At 39.1% G+C, this 15,441-nt stretch overlaps 1 protein-coding gene across 1 annotated transcript in view; it reads left to right on the top strand.

Moving 5' to 3' along the window:
• Positions 1-587: 587 nt before the first annotated feature.
• The window catches only part of LOC131883660 (FMRFamide receptor-like), a 29,382-nt gene continuing 14,528 nt past the window's right edge, over positions 588-15,441 (top strand). The window contains exons 1-2 of the mRNA XM_059231174.1: positions 588-1,046; positions 10,170-10,403. Of these exons, the coding sequence (XP_059087157.1) occupies positions 874-1,046; positions 10,170-10,403 (407 nt within the window). The 5' untranslated portion in view covers positions 588-873. The remainder of the gene's footprint in view (positions 1,047-10,169; positions 10,404-15,441) is intronic.

Genomic DNA, 15,441 nt, shown 5'->3' with positions numbered 1-15,441 from the left:
ATTTACAAACCTCTTTGTAACAAATAATCTTAGGAAGGTTTCCGGCAAATATATTTTTTACTGTTATCTTACAATATAATTAATTGATTTGGCATTGATGAAATATTTCTCAAAAGCTAATGTTGGTGTGATCCAATAGTCAAATGTGAAAAAAACTAAATTGAAAAATAAGGTTTGGGTCCTTGATTTTGTGCCTTGTGTTAATTTCCCGTGGAGGCAAAACATCAACAAACATCGCAACGTAACCAAAGTGTGCCATGAGCAAAGCGAAATTTCAATTATCAAAAGAGCTGTGTTACAAAATTCAAAGAAATGCCATTTTTGGTGCAGGTCTGACACTGTATTACCGTAATGGTTCAATATCCAAATTATTTTTGTGAAAACAAGTCGGCAATTTTAGTAATAGACAAATATCATTCAATCTTGGTAGAAGAGTGCACGGTACCTTGTCTACACTTATGCTCCATGTGGTGATGTCAGCTGCTTGTTTTTAGAGGGAATTTGAATTGTTTCATATCCCTTATTGACATAGTAGTTCGATGTTTGCTCACTAGGTGGCAACTCCTCGTCAAGACCTTCAATGCCATGTTGTAGGTGCCAAAACAGACGACTACTCATACCAGAAATCAATGGACGATCTTCAACCAGAAGGAAATGTGAGGGTGATCTCGCAAGACTGTCCCCCTCTCAGAGGACTTCTCCGAAGAGAACCAACCAAATCTGCGCTCTTACATGAGGTACGGCGCAACGTGGCCTGGAATGGACAGTTTCTAGTGAACCACGCGCCCATTCGGAGGTGTACGACTTCCGTCAATTCCATCCAGCAAGGAACTAGCGTTCGTTTACACTCACCTAACATTTTGGTACCCAATAATGGTGGATAATATCACATTGGATCTTGAGTTGGATTGTGGAGGGCAGATCACGGAACATTACCAAGCAGTCTGGGGCAGTGTAAGCTTTTGGCTGGACGGTGTTTTGACGCCCTGTATAGGAACGGTCGGGCTAATTGGCAATCTGTTGTCGATTGCTGTGTTTTCCACCAGGTAAGGCTGTAGGTGTGCAAATCAATTGGTTATATTGTACTGTATATCAAATTCATAGAATAAGAAGGAAGCATACTTTGAGGCAGTAAGCTGTTAGTCTAAGTCAAATTCAGTCATTACTCTCTGGCCACTAATTTGAGGAACACCTGAGGGCTCGGTGGCTGCGCCATGCGCTAGATGTGTACTGCAATATCAACGACGGCTTTCTTTCCATAGACTTTCTATGTAGATGAAATTGGGGACACTAATTAAGGTGAAAGCGAGTCATCATGGTTATCAAGGCATCCAAATGAACCGTACTTCATCTCGTCTTTTTAGCTTGTTGATAGAATTGTTTCAAATTTTAAATAATGATCGGTGCTTTCAATGGCTTTCAGATCAAACTCAGCACTCAAACAAATTGAAAAAGGCAAATGTGCATGAGCCAAGTAAAATTGGATACCTCAAAACAAATGTATGAATTTTGATAAAGTTGGAACCCAAAAAGTCCCCCATATTTTGTAATCAATGACATGTGAGGGCTGTTTTTAAAAGCTCGTCCCTCGGATTTAGGGGCTTGGTTGTTAAGCGGTATGAAATTACATTGGCCAAAATGGTGAGCGGAGGCTCATTTTGGCTAACGCCCAAGCCTTAAGTTAGAGGTACAGGCGTTTAAAAAACTGGCCTCAAGAGACATCAGAGTTTTGGCAATGGTCAGAGACTTGAACCCTGGCATTGTGATGTAAGCCAACCTTTGCTTTTCCTTGGTGATCATCATATCCAAATTAAAAACAGCCTCTTCTTCAACATGGCATTCATAGAAAAGTTATGAAGCTCTGAGTGACGTTAATAAACTGAGCGAACAAACAGTCGTCATTAAGTCTGTCCATGTTCGTCATAAGCTGTTGGGCCTTTCGAACGACCTCTGCTTTACAACATGAGGTGCGACGCTTTGACAGATTATCCAGAAGGACCTCTTTTCTGACATTTTTGCTCTTTACAAGTTTACGTATCCCGTTTCACGAAAATATTAATTTGATTATGAAAGCGTCTCCAAAGGTTATTCAAGTTTTATGTTCCTAGTCGTAAAATGTAGTTGAAGTGTAGCGCTGTTGTAATAGTTTAAAGTGTCTTCTAACTCTTTCTTCATTTTCATGGTCAGATAATGGTAAAAGCACAACAAGGAAATGGATTTCCGTTTATGTTACTTCATGCTTGTGCACTCAAAAAAAATAAAACTGGGCTATGTTGTACTTACAATCGTTAAATGGAATCAATATTCGCCAGCAAATCACATAGTAAAATATTACAGGTCCTTTGTTGGGGTTGCCTGAATGGCGGCCATTATTTGAAAACCATTATCTGTTAATGAACAAACTGATGTTTTCACATCTCAAGTAGTTGCGAAAAAATATACACATAGTACATCACTTGACAAAGCGTGATTCTTCCATTGAAAGGAAACAAAGGCTAAAAACGGGTATGTCATGGTTTTCCACTACAGCTGAGTTGGTCACCATGGAACAGTTCTACGCCAGCCGATTGAAAACAGCGCCTCTACAATCAGAAACCATACACTCACAGGTGTTTAGCTGTCACCCATCCGGTCTAAAACTGGTCTCCCCGGTTACCTGCAGGGCAGCCTCTTGGTCTTGCTTCCTCCGTGTTTCTGTATTTCTGCTACGCTTTTGCGTAATCCATCACGGGGTGCGCCACAGTCATTGTAATTGATTGGAGAATAGAGAAAAAGTGACCACAGCGCCACCTAATAAATCATTCACGGAAACCAGTCAGATCTAGCTCCAGTGTCTGTCTGAAACAGGACCTTTAGAGCGCTAATCTGCAGTTTAAGTTCGTTCTCTGACAAACGTACCCACTGAACAACTTGACGGTAGCTTTTTTTGCAAAAGTAATCTTAATCGCATTGCATTTTGAACTAGCGCTATTATAACGACCAGAAACAAGAACTAAAGATAAGTGTTGGACTCTGGGGGACTTAAATATGAACGTGGTATTGAAACTTCCTTATGCCATGCTCCATAGGTTAGAACTCATCGTGGATTTAGGCATCTCCATCAAATATGGCTAGACTACAAACCCTGATTGAAAACAAAGATCACAACTTGCTAGTAGGAAGTTATCCTCTGATCTGGCAAAACTGAACTCCATATCAGAGATATAAGACGCTAAGCGCCTAGATCCTAATACCCGCAACGTTCGTAGAGATACAAATAGAAACAAAACTTCACATCAAGATCCAAAGGTGCCTTTGAAATGGAAGGATACTCATATTTATTCGCTAAATATCATTTAGATAAGCCTAAACAAGAGATAAGATTATCTTAGTTCTCAAAAATATTTATAAATCGCGTTGTCAAACTATCGCTTAGGGCCAAGAGATGGCGCAGGAGGGCAGGGAGTTTTGTACCCCAAAACGACACGGTAAGCCGTCTTTGGGCATAGTTGTTCTCATTGCATGACTAATGTATAACTGTTCTGTGGCGCAAGCTCCGTCCTTGATCCCCGACTAGTTATTCGTGAACCATCAATCTTGTTTCTTGGTCACTTTATATTTGTTCTGCTACCGCTGTTTATATTGAAGCAATAACCACGTGTCTAGTTGAATCATTTAAGACACAGCTGTCTGATGATGCAAGTGTATATTTTTTTGAAGGTCACAAAAAATGATTTGCGAACCCATTTCTCATTTTGACCTAAGAAATAGGCAGCGTAATTCGTTCGTTTTATTGAGAAACTGATAAAGACTAGCAGATTAGAGAGCGTTTAAAAACGTCTTTCGACTAGTCTTTGCTTTCATTAGACTTGTCGTGAGCATTGAGAGTTAGCTAAACCTTTTTTCACTCTTCTTTCTCATTTATTTCTCTCCTGTGGTGTGGGATTTTACTGTCCAGACAAACTATCGTTGCTCGAACCGAGTTAGAGGGTCATTAACGACAACACCCATCGCTTACTTAACAATACACCAGAATGCATGTGACGTTTAGAGTCTGGAAAGAAAATGATACAAACACTCAATGTATCGGGATTTTATGAAAAGTACATTCCTTAGTTGGTTTTTGTCAAGAAATCAGTGGGAAAAGAGGAATTTTGTTACATTCTAAATCTAAAAAAACAGAGTCTCGTTTTGGCATCGAAAGACTCTGCTAAAACTCAAACCAAATGCCAAAGCGCAGCTTATCCAACAAGAAATTTGAAACAAAACAGTTTCAATCAGAGAACAAATAGACCTCTTAAATTGCTCCAGTGTTCAACAACATGGATGCTTTCCCATCGACGAGACCAAAGAATTTTCAAATTTTCAAAAAGAGGCCCATTGTTATGGGTAGAGTGTTAGAGAACTAGATACTGAGGTAGTTACATAACTTTCACGGAATTTCTTAATTTATGAACGATCTGCGGGAATTGAATGTTGTAAAATAAATGAAATTCAGAATTTCGTTATAACAGGCGAATATTTTTGAATGGACACTTGAGCTAGAAACCAATCGGATTGCTAAATATTTTTTGCAATAACTTCTTCACCTATGACAACAGCCCTGGTTTTCTACTATCAAGTTAACTAACATGATGAACGCCTTAAATGTGGACGAGGAGGCCAAGATCAAGCAATGACCTTTCTCAAACATGTAAACGCATTCAAATGCGACTGGCTACAAGCCGTTAAAATTGTGTACCTATTAGAATTTTCAGCTCGATTGAACGACTGGATCAAAAGTTTTGCTTTCTCAAACTTTACAACATAATTTTACACAGAATGAATTAGCTTTCCCTCTTGTGGTGATCAATTAGAAAGCTAGGGCTAGGTCATTTGTACTTTTGTGATTTTGTACTTTGTTATGTATTGCACTTTCAAAGATCATCATTTTAATGTAGATGTTCGTGTGAAACAAGAACTAAATTTCCTAATTTTGTCATCCTGGGGCTTGTCTCATTTCTAAAAGAATGAAAGGCATTGTCTCAAATCGGAGTTGTTTATTCTCAATAACCTCCCTATCCATATTCCAGGCGTTCTCTCATCTCATCTCAGAATTTTTGGCCATCGAAATTTTGAATTACAAATGGCAATAACAGTGTAAAAAAGGTTCAGCCATGGCACTTATCTAATTTCAAATCAGGATAGACGAGAACTTATCTTTTTTTTTAAACGTGGCTTGCATTCCCTTGGTTGTCCTGCTACCCTAATTAGAAGAAGAAAAACATTGCCCCAAGGGATACCGTAGAATAAATTTGAGATGAAGTTTCTCTCTTGCTAATGTGTTTCTTGTCTCATGCTCAGCATGAGTGAACTTTTAGAACAAGGGGCACAAAGTTTGTTCCAAATGGATTCAGTCAGTGTGAAGTGTTTAGGTTCAAAGTAAAGAAATGCTTTGAGTTAAGAGGAACTTAATGTGCCAATTTGGTTCAACATGTACCATGAGCACATTGAGAGAACACTCATTGCTTTGAGAGATGGATGGTAGTTGAAGTGACGGCTGTAGGAGCGATATAACATTTGGTTTGTTTCTGCACAATAAAAAATGCAAATTAATGGCATTGTCATTGTTGGTAAAATATACTGTGGAAGCTGGTTTAGTTTCTCACAATCTTGACAGCATATTTTAATAAAAAGAACACCAAAAAGAAAGTTGATACAACGCATAAAGTGTCGGGATTCGTGTCAAATGAACAGTACGAGTACCAAAAGAGGTTTTGCGTGTAATTGCTTTCTAAGGCTGGACTACTATCCTGTACCAGATTCCAATGATATTTTAGTACCCACCATCCCAACATAATTAGTCGTTCAACATGCACTGATTAGAAATGAAGTGAATGTGACTGCAGTCTCTGCACTCTGTTTTACATCAAGTACTCAACAAAGTGTTACTAGTTAGCTTGTCTGATTGATTGGGTCCATTAAGAGATTGAATAGAAAGTACGAACACATAGCTTCCAAAAACTTCAATGAGTTAAGATTGTTTCCACTTTATTTTTATGATGTCTCAGTTTGGAGGGTAATAGAGAGCATGAAGCAAATTCATAGCACTATCGTTCTCTGACTTATACGCACATGCCACCAAAAACTTGAGTTGCTTTGGGAACACAACCGATGAAGGCTTACAAGTTAATGAGGTTAAAAAGATAAGCCAATTGAGTTGAAGAATTTGGAGTGGAAAAGTTTCATCGTTTAAAGAGCAACTTTCGGAGGGAAGTTGATGGCTTAACAAGATCGAGAAGCAAAAACTGGAGAGCGCTCAGTGTTTTTTTGGTTCTATAAGAATTTCAATGCGTTCAATTCAAATTAAGATTGATCAACTGCATTGAGAACAATAATCACCTCAAGTTGATATTCATCCTACTTAGCCTAAACATAACACACCCTGTTATTGGTTGGGCACGTTCTTCAAAAAGCCCCATCAGGTTTCCAGAGCAAGTCCTAAGCACAACTTGGCATTTCTCTACCTCAGAAATTCATTGGAAACAACTTTGATTTTATTGCTTTATAGTATTTTAGCCCACATGAAAATTTACATGCCTAAAAATATTATAACAGGTAAAATTTTCAAAAACCTATTCAATGAAAATTGGGAGCACACTTCGCTAGCACCAAGACGTGTTTGGGTATTTCCATTACAACTTCGTGGGCATCTCCTCAAGTTGTTCAGGGTGATTTGGTTCTGTGGTGTTTAGATCTGAGCAACTTTGATAAAACACAGATCCCTGCGTCCTTTCCCAATGCAATGCTTTTCTGGCGTATCAACTTTTCTGGTTGCTGGGCGTTTTGAGAAGGCTATACGGGCAAGGTGGACATTTTCTTTTGTCAATAAGGGTTGAACGATGCTTGAAAGGTTTCGCATTATTAGAAACTATTGACTCGTTTCATCCAATCTTCCCTTAAAAAGATATTTCGAGCCAGAAATCGTTTTCTATTGAGGTTGAATGGATCCTAATGTGGCTCTTAGTTGACGAAACGGTTGACGCCGAAAATGACTTCAATGCTTTCAATGCTGAGTCATTTTGCAAACTGACATTTTTGGGGGGTTGTAAAGTGCTTAATTCACTGACGTAAGGGACAAATCTTTGTTAAGACGTGTACATGCTAATAATGAAGTAATTTTGGAATAGGCGTTGAACAATGACGGAAAAAATCCGCGAAAAAATAATTTTGCAGATTCAGACTGGCGACAACAATATAGGGCATCAAGGGCAACCTAGATGGCACCCAGTACAGCCGAATTCTTGGGGCAAAGGTCATCCCGGCCCATGACAGGCACTACGGCACCGGGAACTGGGTGTGGCAGCTGGTTGGTGCTCCCTGTCACTGACGACATTCAGAAGTATCTGGAGTTGGAATTAAGCAATAAAAGATTCCGGCCCAAGGAATTTTGGCCCCTCTCATCCTCGAACATGAAGTCGTTGGATTTCTTCATTTGGACGCATATTGAGGAGAAGGCCTTCAGAGTCTTCCACCAAAAGGTGGTCTCCCTCATCATGGCCTTGAATGTCAAGAGGGCCGCCATGTTTGTTGAGGTCATCATAAAGGCGTTTAGATCCTTCTGGAGGCGGTTGGAGGTGTTCATTGCTGCCAATGGAGGGTTTTCAGAAAGATAGATTACCCTAAATTGTACATTTGTCCTGAGTTCCAAGTCAATACTCAACAGTGTTGGGTACCTGACCTTTCCGAAGGTGATGTCCGGACACAAGTTGTCCTTCCCGGACAAGGACTTTCTTGCACCTTATTGTCCTTGGCCTGAAATCCCTTCGGAGTATTGGCAGTCATGCACCTTTGTTCGGCTCCTGGCCAAATGCCATCAACGACGGGAGCTGACAAAAGGTCTGTTCAATCTGGCCCATTCTCTTCTCTGCAAAAACCAAGAATTTACTGTGATATTACTCTATAGTCAACTATTTTATTGCTTTTACCATTTTTGACGTGTTTCTTTTTTACATTTTAAAGTCTGTATAATGTTTATACACCATCTTTCCTTTATACTTTTACGCCATGACACGACTAAGAGTCGCAATAAAGATATTATTTTAGTACCATTTTGACCCTCGTTCTCCCAGTAGATCTTAATGAAAGTTGTCCGAGGACTTTTGGCACACCCGGTGGCTAGATGCCTAGACCGTCCTGACACTTTGATTTGATACAAGTTTCAGAAACCTGATACGTGAGCAACTTCCAATGGCATTTATCATATTACTTTAAAAAAGTTGTCTAGAAATTGCAATACACCAAATTGCTTATGCACCTTCAACTGCAAATCATTATGTTATCCTGCAGTCTGAAACATAATATTTTTTTTAAAGCATAGTTTTATAAAATGTTTTTGAATTGTCTCCCAGACGACTAGAGTTCTCGGAGCTCTTCGATTTGGTTTAGAAGTGTAGCACTCTTTTAACATTGGTTTTCTCAATTAACTAAATTCGAGAACGTCTTGTTTGATATTCGTTTTCATACCCTTTAAATCAAAAGTTATGGGCAAGCACGGGTACCCTGTGTCATTCAGCTAGTCTTAAAAAAGCACTGGATTTAAAAAATGGCGACATTCCAGCATCATTCAGCCAACAAAGGCAATTTAGCCCTTATTTGGCGGAAGGCCGAGTTAGACTCCACTTTTTTATCCAGCGCTTTAGCCTAGGCTCCTTTTTGACCATGCTCAAGGCCTGAAACAAGAGCAGTACAAAGCTACAGAGGAAAGAAATTGACGCAGAGGCAGCCAGCATAGAAGTGAGCACTTCAGGCGGAAGAAGAGCCGAATGAAAAGGAGAGATCACGAATCTGTGGGAACAACAGGATGGAACGAAATGAGATTAAGAGACATAGTGGAGGAAAAAGTTAGAGGGAAAATTAAACTCGAGTGTATATTTAAATATATGATGAACAATCAACTGAGAAGGGAGAAGAAATTCTCCAGTATACCCGGTATGTAGACGTTTAGTTTCTTTTGTTTACTGGTTCCAGTGTCAGTGATGCAAATTTGGGGCTTCAAACACATTTTTAAGAAGCTAAACCTTCTTTCTCAATCTTAAATGAGAAAGGTCTGCTTCGTAAAAACTAGTTTGAAAAGCCAATGTTGTATCACTGGCATTGGCAGGCAAGTTTGTTTGGTGGTACCAGATCTTTCATAAATGTCCAAATACTGTTTAGACAACAGAGGTGGCGAAGTTCCAAACTTCTCATCAGCGTAGAACTCCTTGCCACTTCTTCTGTACCTAGTTTGTCCTTTTATGCTTATTGTCATTGTCCTTTGATGACCATTTTAAAAACATGAGTTGAGATTCAATTGCTTGATAAGGATAATGATGGCTACGCCAATGCATGTCTTTGCAACGACGAAAAGTCTTCAACATTAATCTAGAGTTTCATGTCTTCTATCAGTCATACAGTCACCCTTGCAACACTTCCAATATATTTGGGCCACTTCTCTGGCTCTACAAATTTTAACTTCACAGAATTCTATTACCAGGTTTTGAAATAAATGTTTCACCGGGAAGGCGTACTTTAAAGGCGTAGAAATTTGTACCATCTAGTTAGAGTCTCTAGATCCCATGTCATTTATCCTTCAAAAACAATGAATCACTCAAGAAAAACATGAACACTGACCACATCTCGAGGCTTTTTGGGTATTTCTCTTTTTTACGCCCCTAAAGGGTTTTCCCTTTCCTCCCTTTATGACCGTTCTACTCAAAACAAATCAAGAATGAGGAAAATTCTTGTCAAACAATCTTCGAAACTCTACTTGAACGCTTTTTTAAAGAAAGATGATTATTGTTCTGTATATGTTAACTCCCTCAAAATATTTCAATACGTTTTGTCGAAGCATGCTGGTATTTATAACATACGCATGCATTTTCATTTTCCAAAGAATCTTTAAATCTTAATGACTTGATATATTCTGGATTTAAACCTTCGACTAAAGTAAAACTATTTGTCGCTCTAGTATACCCCTCAAATAGGAATCCCAGAACAAGCTTAAGGTTCAAAAGTCGAGTAATCTCATGCCAATTTGCATCGTTAAGGGCCTCATTTACATTCCCCCAATGCTTCCAACTCCTCTAATCCAAATGGCCGGAAACCATGGTTGATAACAGCCATTAATTTGTTAAGCGACCGGCTTTTTCAACCTGTTCATGTCGTTTCAGGCAGATGAGGAAATTCACTTTCAACTACTTGCTTCTGGCCTTGGCAGTTTTTGATCTCATCTTCATCGTTTGTGCCATACCTGTCCATTCCATTCCATCGTTGAACTTGGACAGCCTCAATGAACTGACTGGCACACGAGGATTCGGGCTCATTTACAGATACTTCCTCTATCCATTCACCACCGTTGCGTATTCAGGGGGGGTCTATATGACCGTCACCATCACCATTGAAAGGTACAGGCCAATTCCAGTGTCTCCATAGTGATGTGCTAAATATGTAACTTTGTGAAAGTTATATTTTATTTTTGACAATTCTTGAAATCCAAGGAAAGTTTTTTAGAATATGCGTGCACTAACGTGATGAAGGGCAAATAATGAGCAATTATCTTGCACTTGTCTTGAAGTTGAAATTATACAAAGAGTAATTAAACCAAATTTGTCATAGAGCTGAGTGTAAGTTGTTAAGAGACACGAGAAAGGTTCCTTTTCAAACTTTCTGGCATTGAAGCTTCTATCCATCTTTTAGCGGTACCTTTTATAGTACTTACATTCTCTTCTGGTTCCTGTTTCGCGATCGAACACTTAAGCGGGGCAAGTCGGCTCAAGAGGCCCCTGATTATTCAACGGAACTTCCCGCTCGAGATTGCCTATTTCAAATTACTTCCCCGTTGAAGAAGCGTTACATGAAGGAATGTTTTTTTGCCTTGATTGTTCAGGTCTTTCTTTCCGACGACTGTACAAGTAAAGAGTGCTTTTCTTCAAGATGCAGTCACTGAAAAACTATAGAGAGAATTTTTTTATTGTCCGTTTGTTTTGAAGGCAATTGAAAAGGCGCGTGAGGCAACTTGAAAATCTCAATGACAAACTTTCTTCAGTGTGCTAAGTTATTTTGGTGAAACATTCATAATCGTAGTGTCGTTTAGCATTGTTACTCGAAAATTAAAGCTTTTTAATGCAACTTGTTAATCCTTCACTTCCTCTACTTCTGATCAAAAGTATTATACAAAATGTAATAAAATCAACTAAATGCAATAAAGTGGCCTTTAGTGTCACTACTAAAAGAAAGAAATTGAGATTTCATGTGGAATGGCAAGTTTGCAGTTTATAAATGCACATGAATACAAGTCAATTCATTTTGACCAATAAAGAAGACTTTTGAGTCTTCCAACGCTGAAGCTAGCTACAAAAAACTTTGTATTTAGTTTTATTTCTTAATGTTTTGGTGTTACTTGGAGGAGTTCGTAAATTCGGGAATTAACAAAGAGATCAGTCAATTCAACATCACAAGTATTTATTAAATGAGAAGGATCAGGATGTTGTAAGTAAATATGAAGGATAGAAAATGTTACTGGAGCCATATAGGGTAAATATATTGAAGATGGAATGGAGGAAAAGTAAGAAAGAATCATAACTCTATTGGTACATGAGTTCATAATTGCAATAGAGTTACAATTACTTTTCAGAAAAGGAACGTATTATGGACCTTTCTTTACCGGAGCGTTAGAATTGACCGTCATGATCCCACTTTTTGCGACCATGGTCAATTTCATTCACGTCTGCCCAATCATATTTTACTTCTCTCACTCGTCTCATTCTCTCTGCATGCAGAATACGCTTCGCTCTCTAAACAATTAACTTATTATCATTTAGTGGCCTCCGACCCTCCAACCAAATGGTTTAGTAATCTGACAGCCAGTCACCTTTGGTGTTTTCATAAGTCCTCCTTTCGTCAAGGCTTAGTCATAGTTTATGTAAAGCAGAGTAAGTGGTTCCACATTTAGGATGCTTTCCTCTTGTTTCCCATCAAGGGATGCCCTCTGGAGTTATAAAGCTAATAAGCAATGACTCCCTTAGGAGTGGCAAAGTTGATTAAATGAGACTCGTGTTGTTTCCTCGAAGGGTGGGTTCATTTTCAGGCCTGATAAGGCTTAAAGAATTCACACCTGGGCCTAAAGATTCTTTCGTGCCCTAACAGTCAGGAACGCTCGAAAGGAAGAATGTGAATCCTATTATGCGATAAATTGGGGTATTTACCGGAACTTGGTTGTTTGTCAGCCTTTTCTATTAATCATTATGTAATGAAAGTCAGGAAAAGAAGAGCATTTTCGCCAATGAAAAACCGATTGTAGACAAGGTGACGAGTAAAACTAGAGTGTTCCTTAGGTTTCTTCTAGAACAGCAATCAATGTCTGTTTCCTCGCATTAGCATACTCGAAAGGCCAGCTAGCCCTCTAGTCACACTGAAGGTCTTAAAGGACTCAAAGAGCGTAATCATCCGTCCTTCCCTGGTTTTCCCAAGCTTCTTGGGTATTGTCAATGTCACCTAATCTGTTGCTTTCTTGAGGACAAAGGTCTTTTTTAAGGCTGGGTTCGGGCATTCGCGACTTAGATCACCTCATGATGAGTGACCGTCATGGCTTGATTAATTTTCTGTTGCCAAGTAACCACCTTCTATGTTGCTAGGGTTACATATTGCATATAAGACATGTGCAGTCTTTGAAATGACTTGTAATGTTTGATCCAATTTATCATTCACTTATAATTACGTTCAAGTGTACATATTATGTTTACGACTCAAGGGACTCGGTTCTGAGTCTTCCCTTTAGGAAACTCATTTATATCCCTGAGATTGACCATTCAAAGGCGTTCATTGCCTTTTCGAGTAAAACTCTGTCCATCCCAAAAAGCTACCTATCATTTTTTATGCTCTTAATGGTCTCTAACCGTTAGCTCAAGGATATTAACGTTGCAATCAAGTCAAGTTCAAAAGTGCAAACGAGCGATTGTAGAAAACTTGACAAAGGCCCCCTTAATTCCAAAATACAACATTCTCTTCGTTGAAATGTGCTTTCTGGGGTGATGTTTTCCATTCAAAGTTGAGGTGTCACTTTTTGTCAACATTTTGAATAGTTAAGTCCTCCCATTCACAAATTTATTGACAAGCTATAATGGCTTTGACGGCAGAAGAAGTTCTTCTTTAGCTAGAAACAGCCAATCATATCCTCAAGAAGTAGGGTAAGCAAAGCATAACTAGGATTTATGCAAAGTTCCAGGTTAGAAAAAAGATGTTCACTTTTCAGCTTTTGAACAATGTAAAGGTTTCCCGTCCAAAGCAAATCTGAAAGGAACAACAGACACCCGGAAATGGCTGTTTTACTTGAAGTATTGTACTTGGCGAGTTTCTTCTTAAATCAGCCGAAAGAAAAAGTCCAAAAGAGGAAAAAAATCACCTGTTGTTTGACAACGTTTTCCTGTCTCAAAGGTTTAATATACTATTGTTTGATGAATCTTGCCTCAATCATCGACCTGAAACGGTTCCTTCTTATTCGAAAATGGAATTTCCAAAATGAAAATGTTCCCTCCTTCTTCCATTAAACTCGCTTGAAAGGCGAGGGCCAGAGAAACCCTTACAGAGAGAAATAGACCTTTTGAAAAGTTTTTCTTGAATATCAAATAAGGGAAGTAAAATCGAGATCCCCGAACTTCAGGGATAATTTGATAGTGCCAGAAGCTATGATGGTTACCTGGCTGAAAAATAAAGGGTTGGAAAATGATGTATCAGTTTAGACCAATCCTGGCATTCGCAGACCAAAGAAATAAAAATAAAAATGATAATAGGAAGAAGGGCTGTTCAAATGTAGATTGTCCTTTTTTTCACCTGTACATGTGCCGTCAGTCCATGAGACTTGAGAAGTGCTTTAATGTAGGGTGTGGATGTCCACGTAGAAGGGACGCAAAGAAAGGCGAGAAATAGGATAGTTCAATTTCGTAGTACCCCTTCCCCCTTCCTTAACCCTTTTAGCTTCCTCCCTCACTCTCTTCCTGCTCTTGCTTTGCCTCTAGTAGAACATAGCTTTGTTGATAAGAGGGATTTTTTACGGTTGGAGATGATGATCCAAGATCTTGTGAACTTGTCCGCCAAAAGATAGGCCCGTAAAGGTGCTATATTTGAACGTGCATTGTCTGATTTCTGTAAAAGACAGCACAGAAGTTAAGATCTTAGATCAACTAGCCGTTGAGAGAGAGATTTCATTCATCTCTATAACAGAAACCTTGCTTCGGGCAGGGCTCTTAGATGAAGGACTAACCATAGTTGGTTTTAACTTAGTTCGTTGTGATAGGATACGCCCTGATCATCCCATATCCCCACATGGGGGTGTATGTCTATAAGTTAGGAATAATTTGCGCATTAGTCAAATACGAATGTCGAATGGAGAAGTAGAGATCTTAGCTTGTCATATCCGAGGGCTTGATCTGTCTATTGTAACAAAATATGGGCCCCCCCTCTTGTTCAGTAACTCTTCAATGTCAGCTCTCCAATTCACTGGAAATGAGTCGGATCAGGCAGTTTGCTTGATGGTTTTCTTTGTAGGGGACTTTGATTTTCCGGCTAGGGTTGTAGAGTGGGAGTTAGCCATGATGGGTATATTTCCATTTCGAAATCGACATCTCAGTCGTTTGAAAAGCTGGAAGAATTTGTGATCTTGCACAATTTTTCTCAGTATGTTAGATTAGCCACCAGACTAAATAACGTTCTGGAGTTGGTCTTTTCAAATGACCCTGATTTGATCCAGTATGTCCATATGACACCTAGTAATCTGTCAGATCATCATGTTCTTGAGATAGGGTCGACCATTACTCAAAAGCCGGCGTGCTCTAGAGTAAAACCGGTCAAAAAGGTCGGTTTGGCTAAATTCAAGTTCAAAGATGAGCATTGGCCATTGATTATGGAAAGATTTGAAGAACTGGACCTGATTTCAATTCTGAAACAGGAATCGTCAATAGATGCAGCCATTGCTAGATTAGTTTATGTTTTTGAAGCTCCAGTTTAGCAATCTCTGAATGTGTTTCCAAGGGTGGGACACGGACAAAAATTCCAAAATATAGGGAAGACTTTGTTCAAAAAGAGTTGCAAACTAGCAAAAAGGCTGAAGAGTACTTGAAATCCAGTAATTGTGGGTAGTCTCAAAAAAAGGTTGGACGAAGTTCAGGTAAGATTAAGGCCTCCATAGAATATGACCGGTTACAAACTAAGAGTAAGTTGGTTCAGGAGGTCAGGTCGAATCCGAAGGCTTTTTTCTCTTATGCGAAATCTAAAAAAAAAAATGAAACACTCTGTTGGGCCTTTTGAGGTTGATGGGGAAGCTATTAGCAATGTAGAGGCTATGGCTAACATGCTTGGAGATCAGTTCTCCAGTGTGTTTTCAACCCCACTGAGTTCGGAAGCAACAGCTCATTGCTCTGAAGATGAGTCTGTTGAGATTGACAAGGT

The sequence above is a fragment of the Tigriopus californicus genome, chromosome 7, assembly GCF_007210705.1.
Source record: "Tigriopus californicus strain San Diego chromosome 7, Tcal_SD_v2.1, whole genome shotgun sequence".
NCBI lineage: Eukaryota > Metazoa > Arthropoda > Copepoda > Harpacticoida > Harpacticidae > Tigriopus > Tigriopus californicus.
Note: the sequence above shows the minus strand (reverse complement) of the source record. Positions and strands in the feature narration are given on the sequence as shown.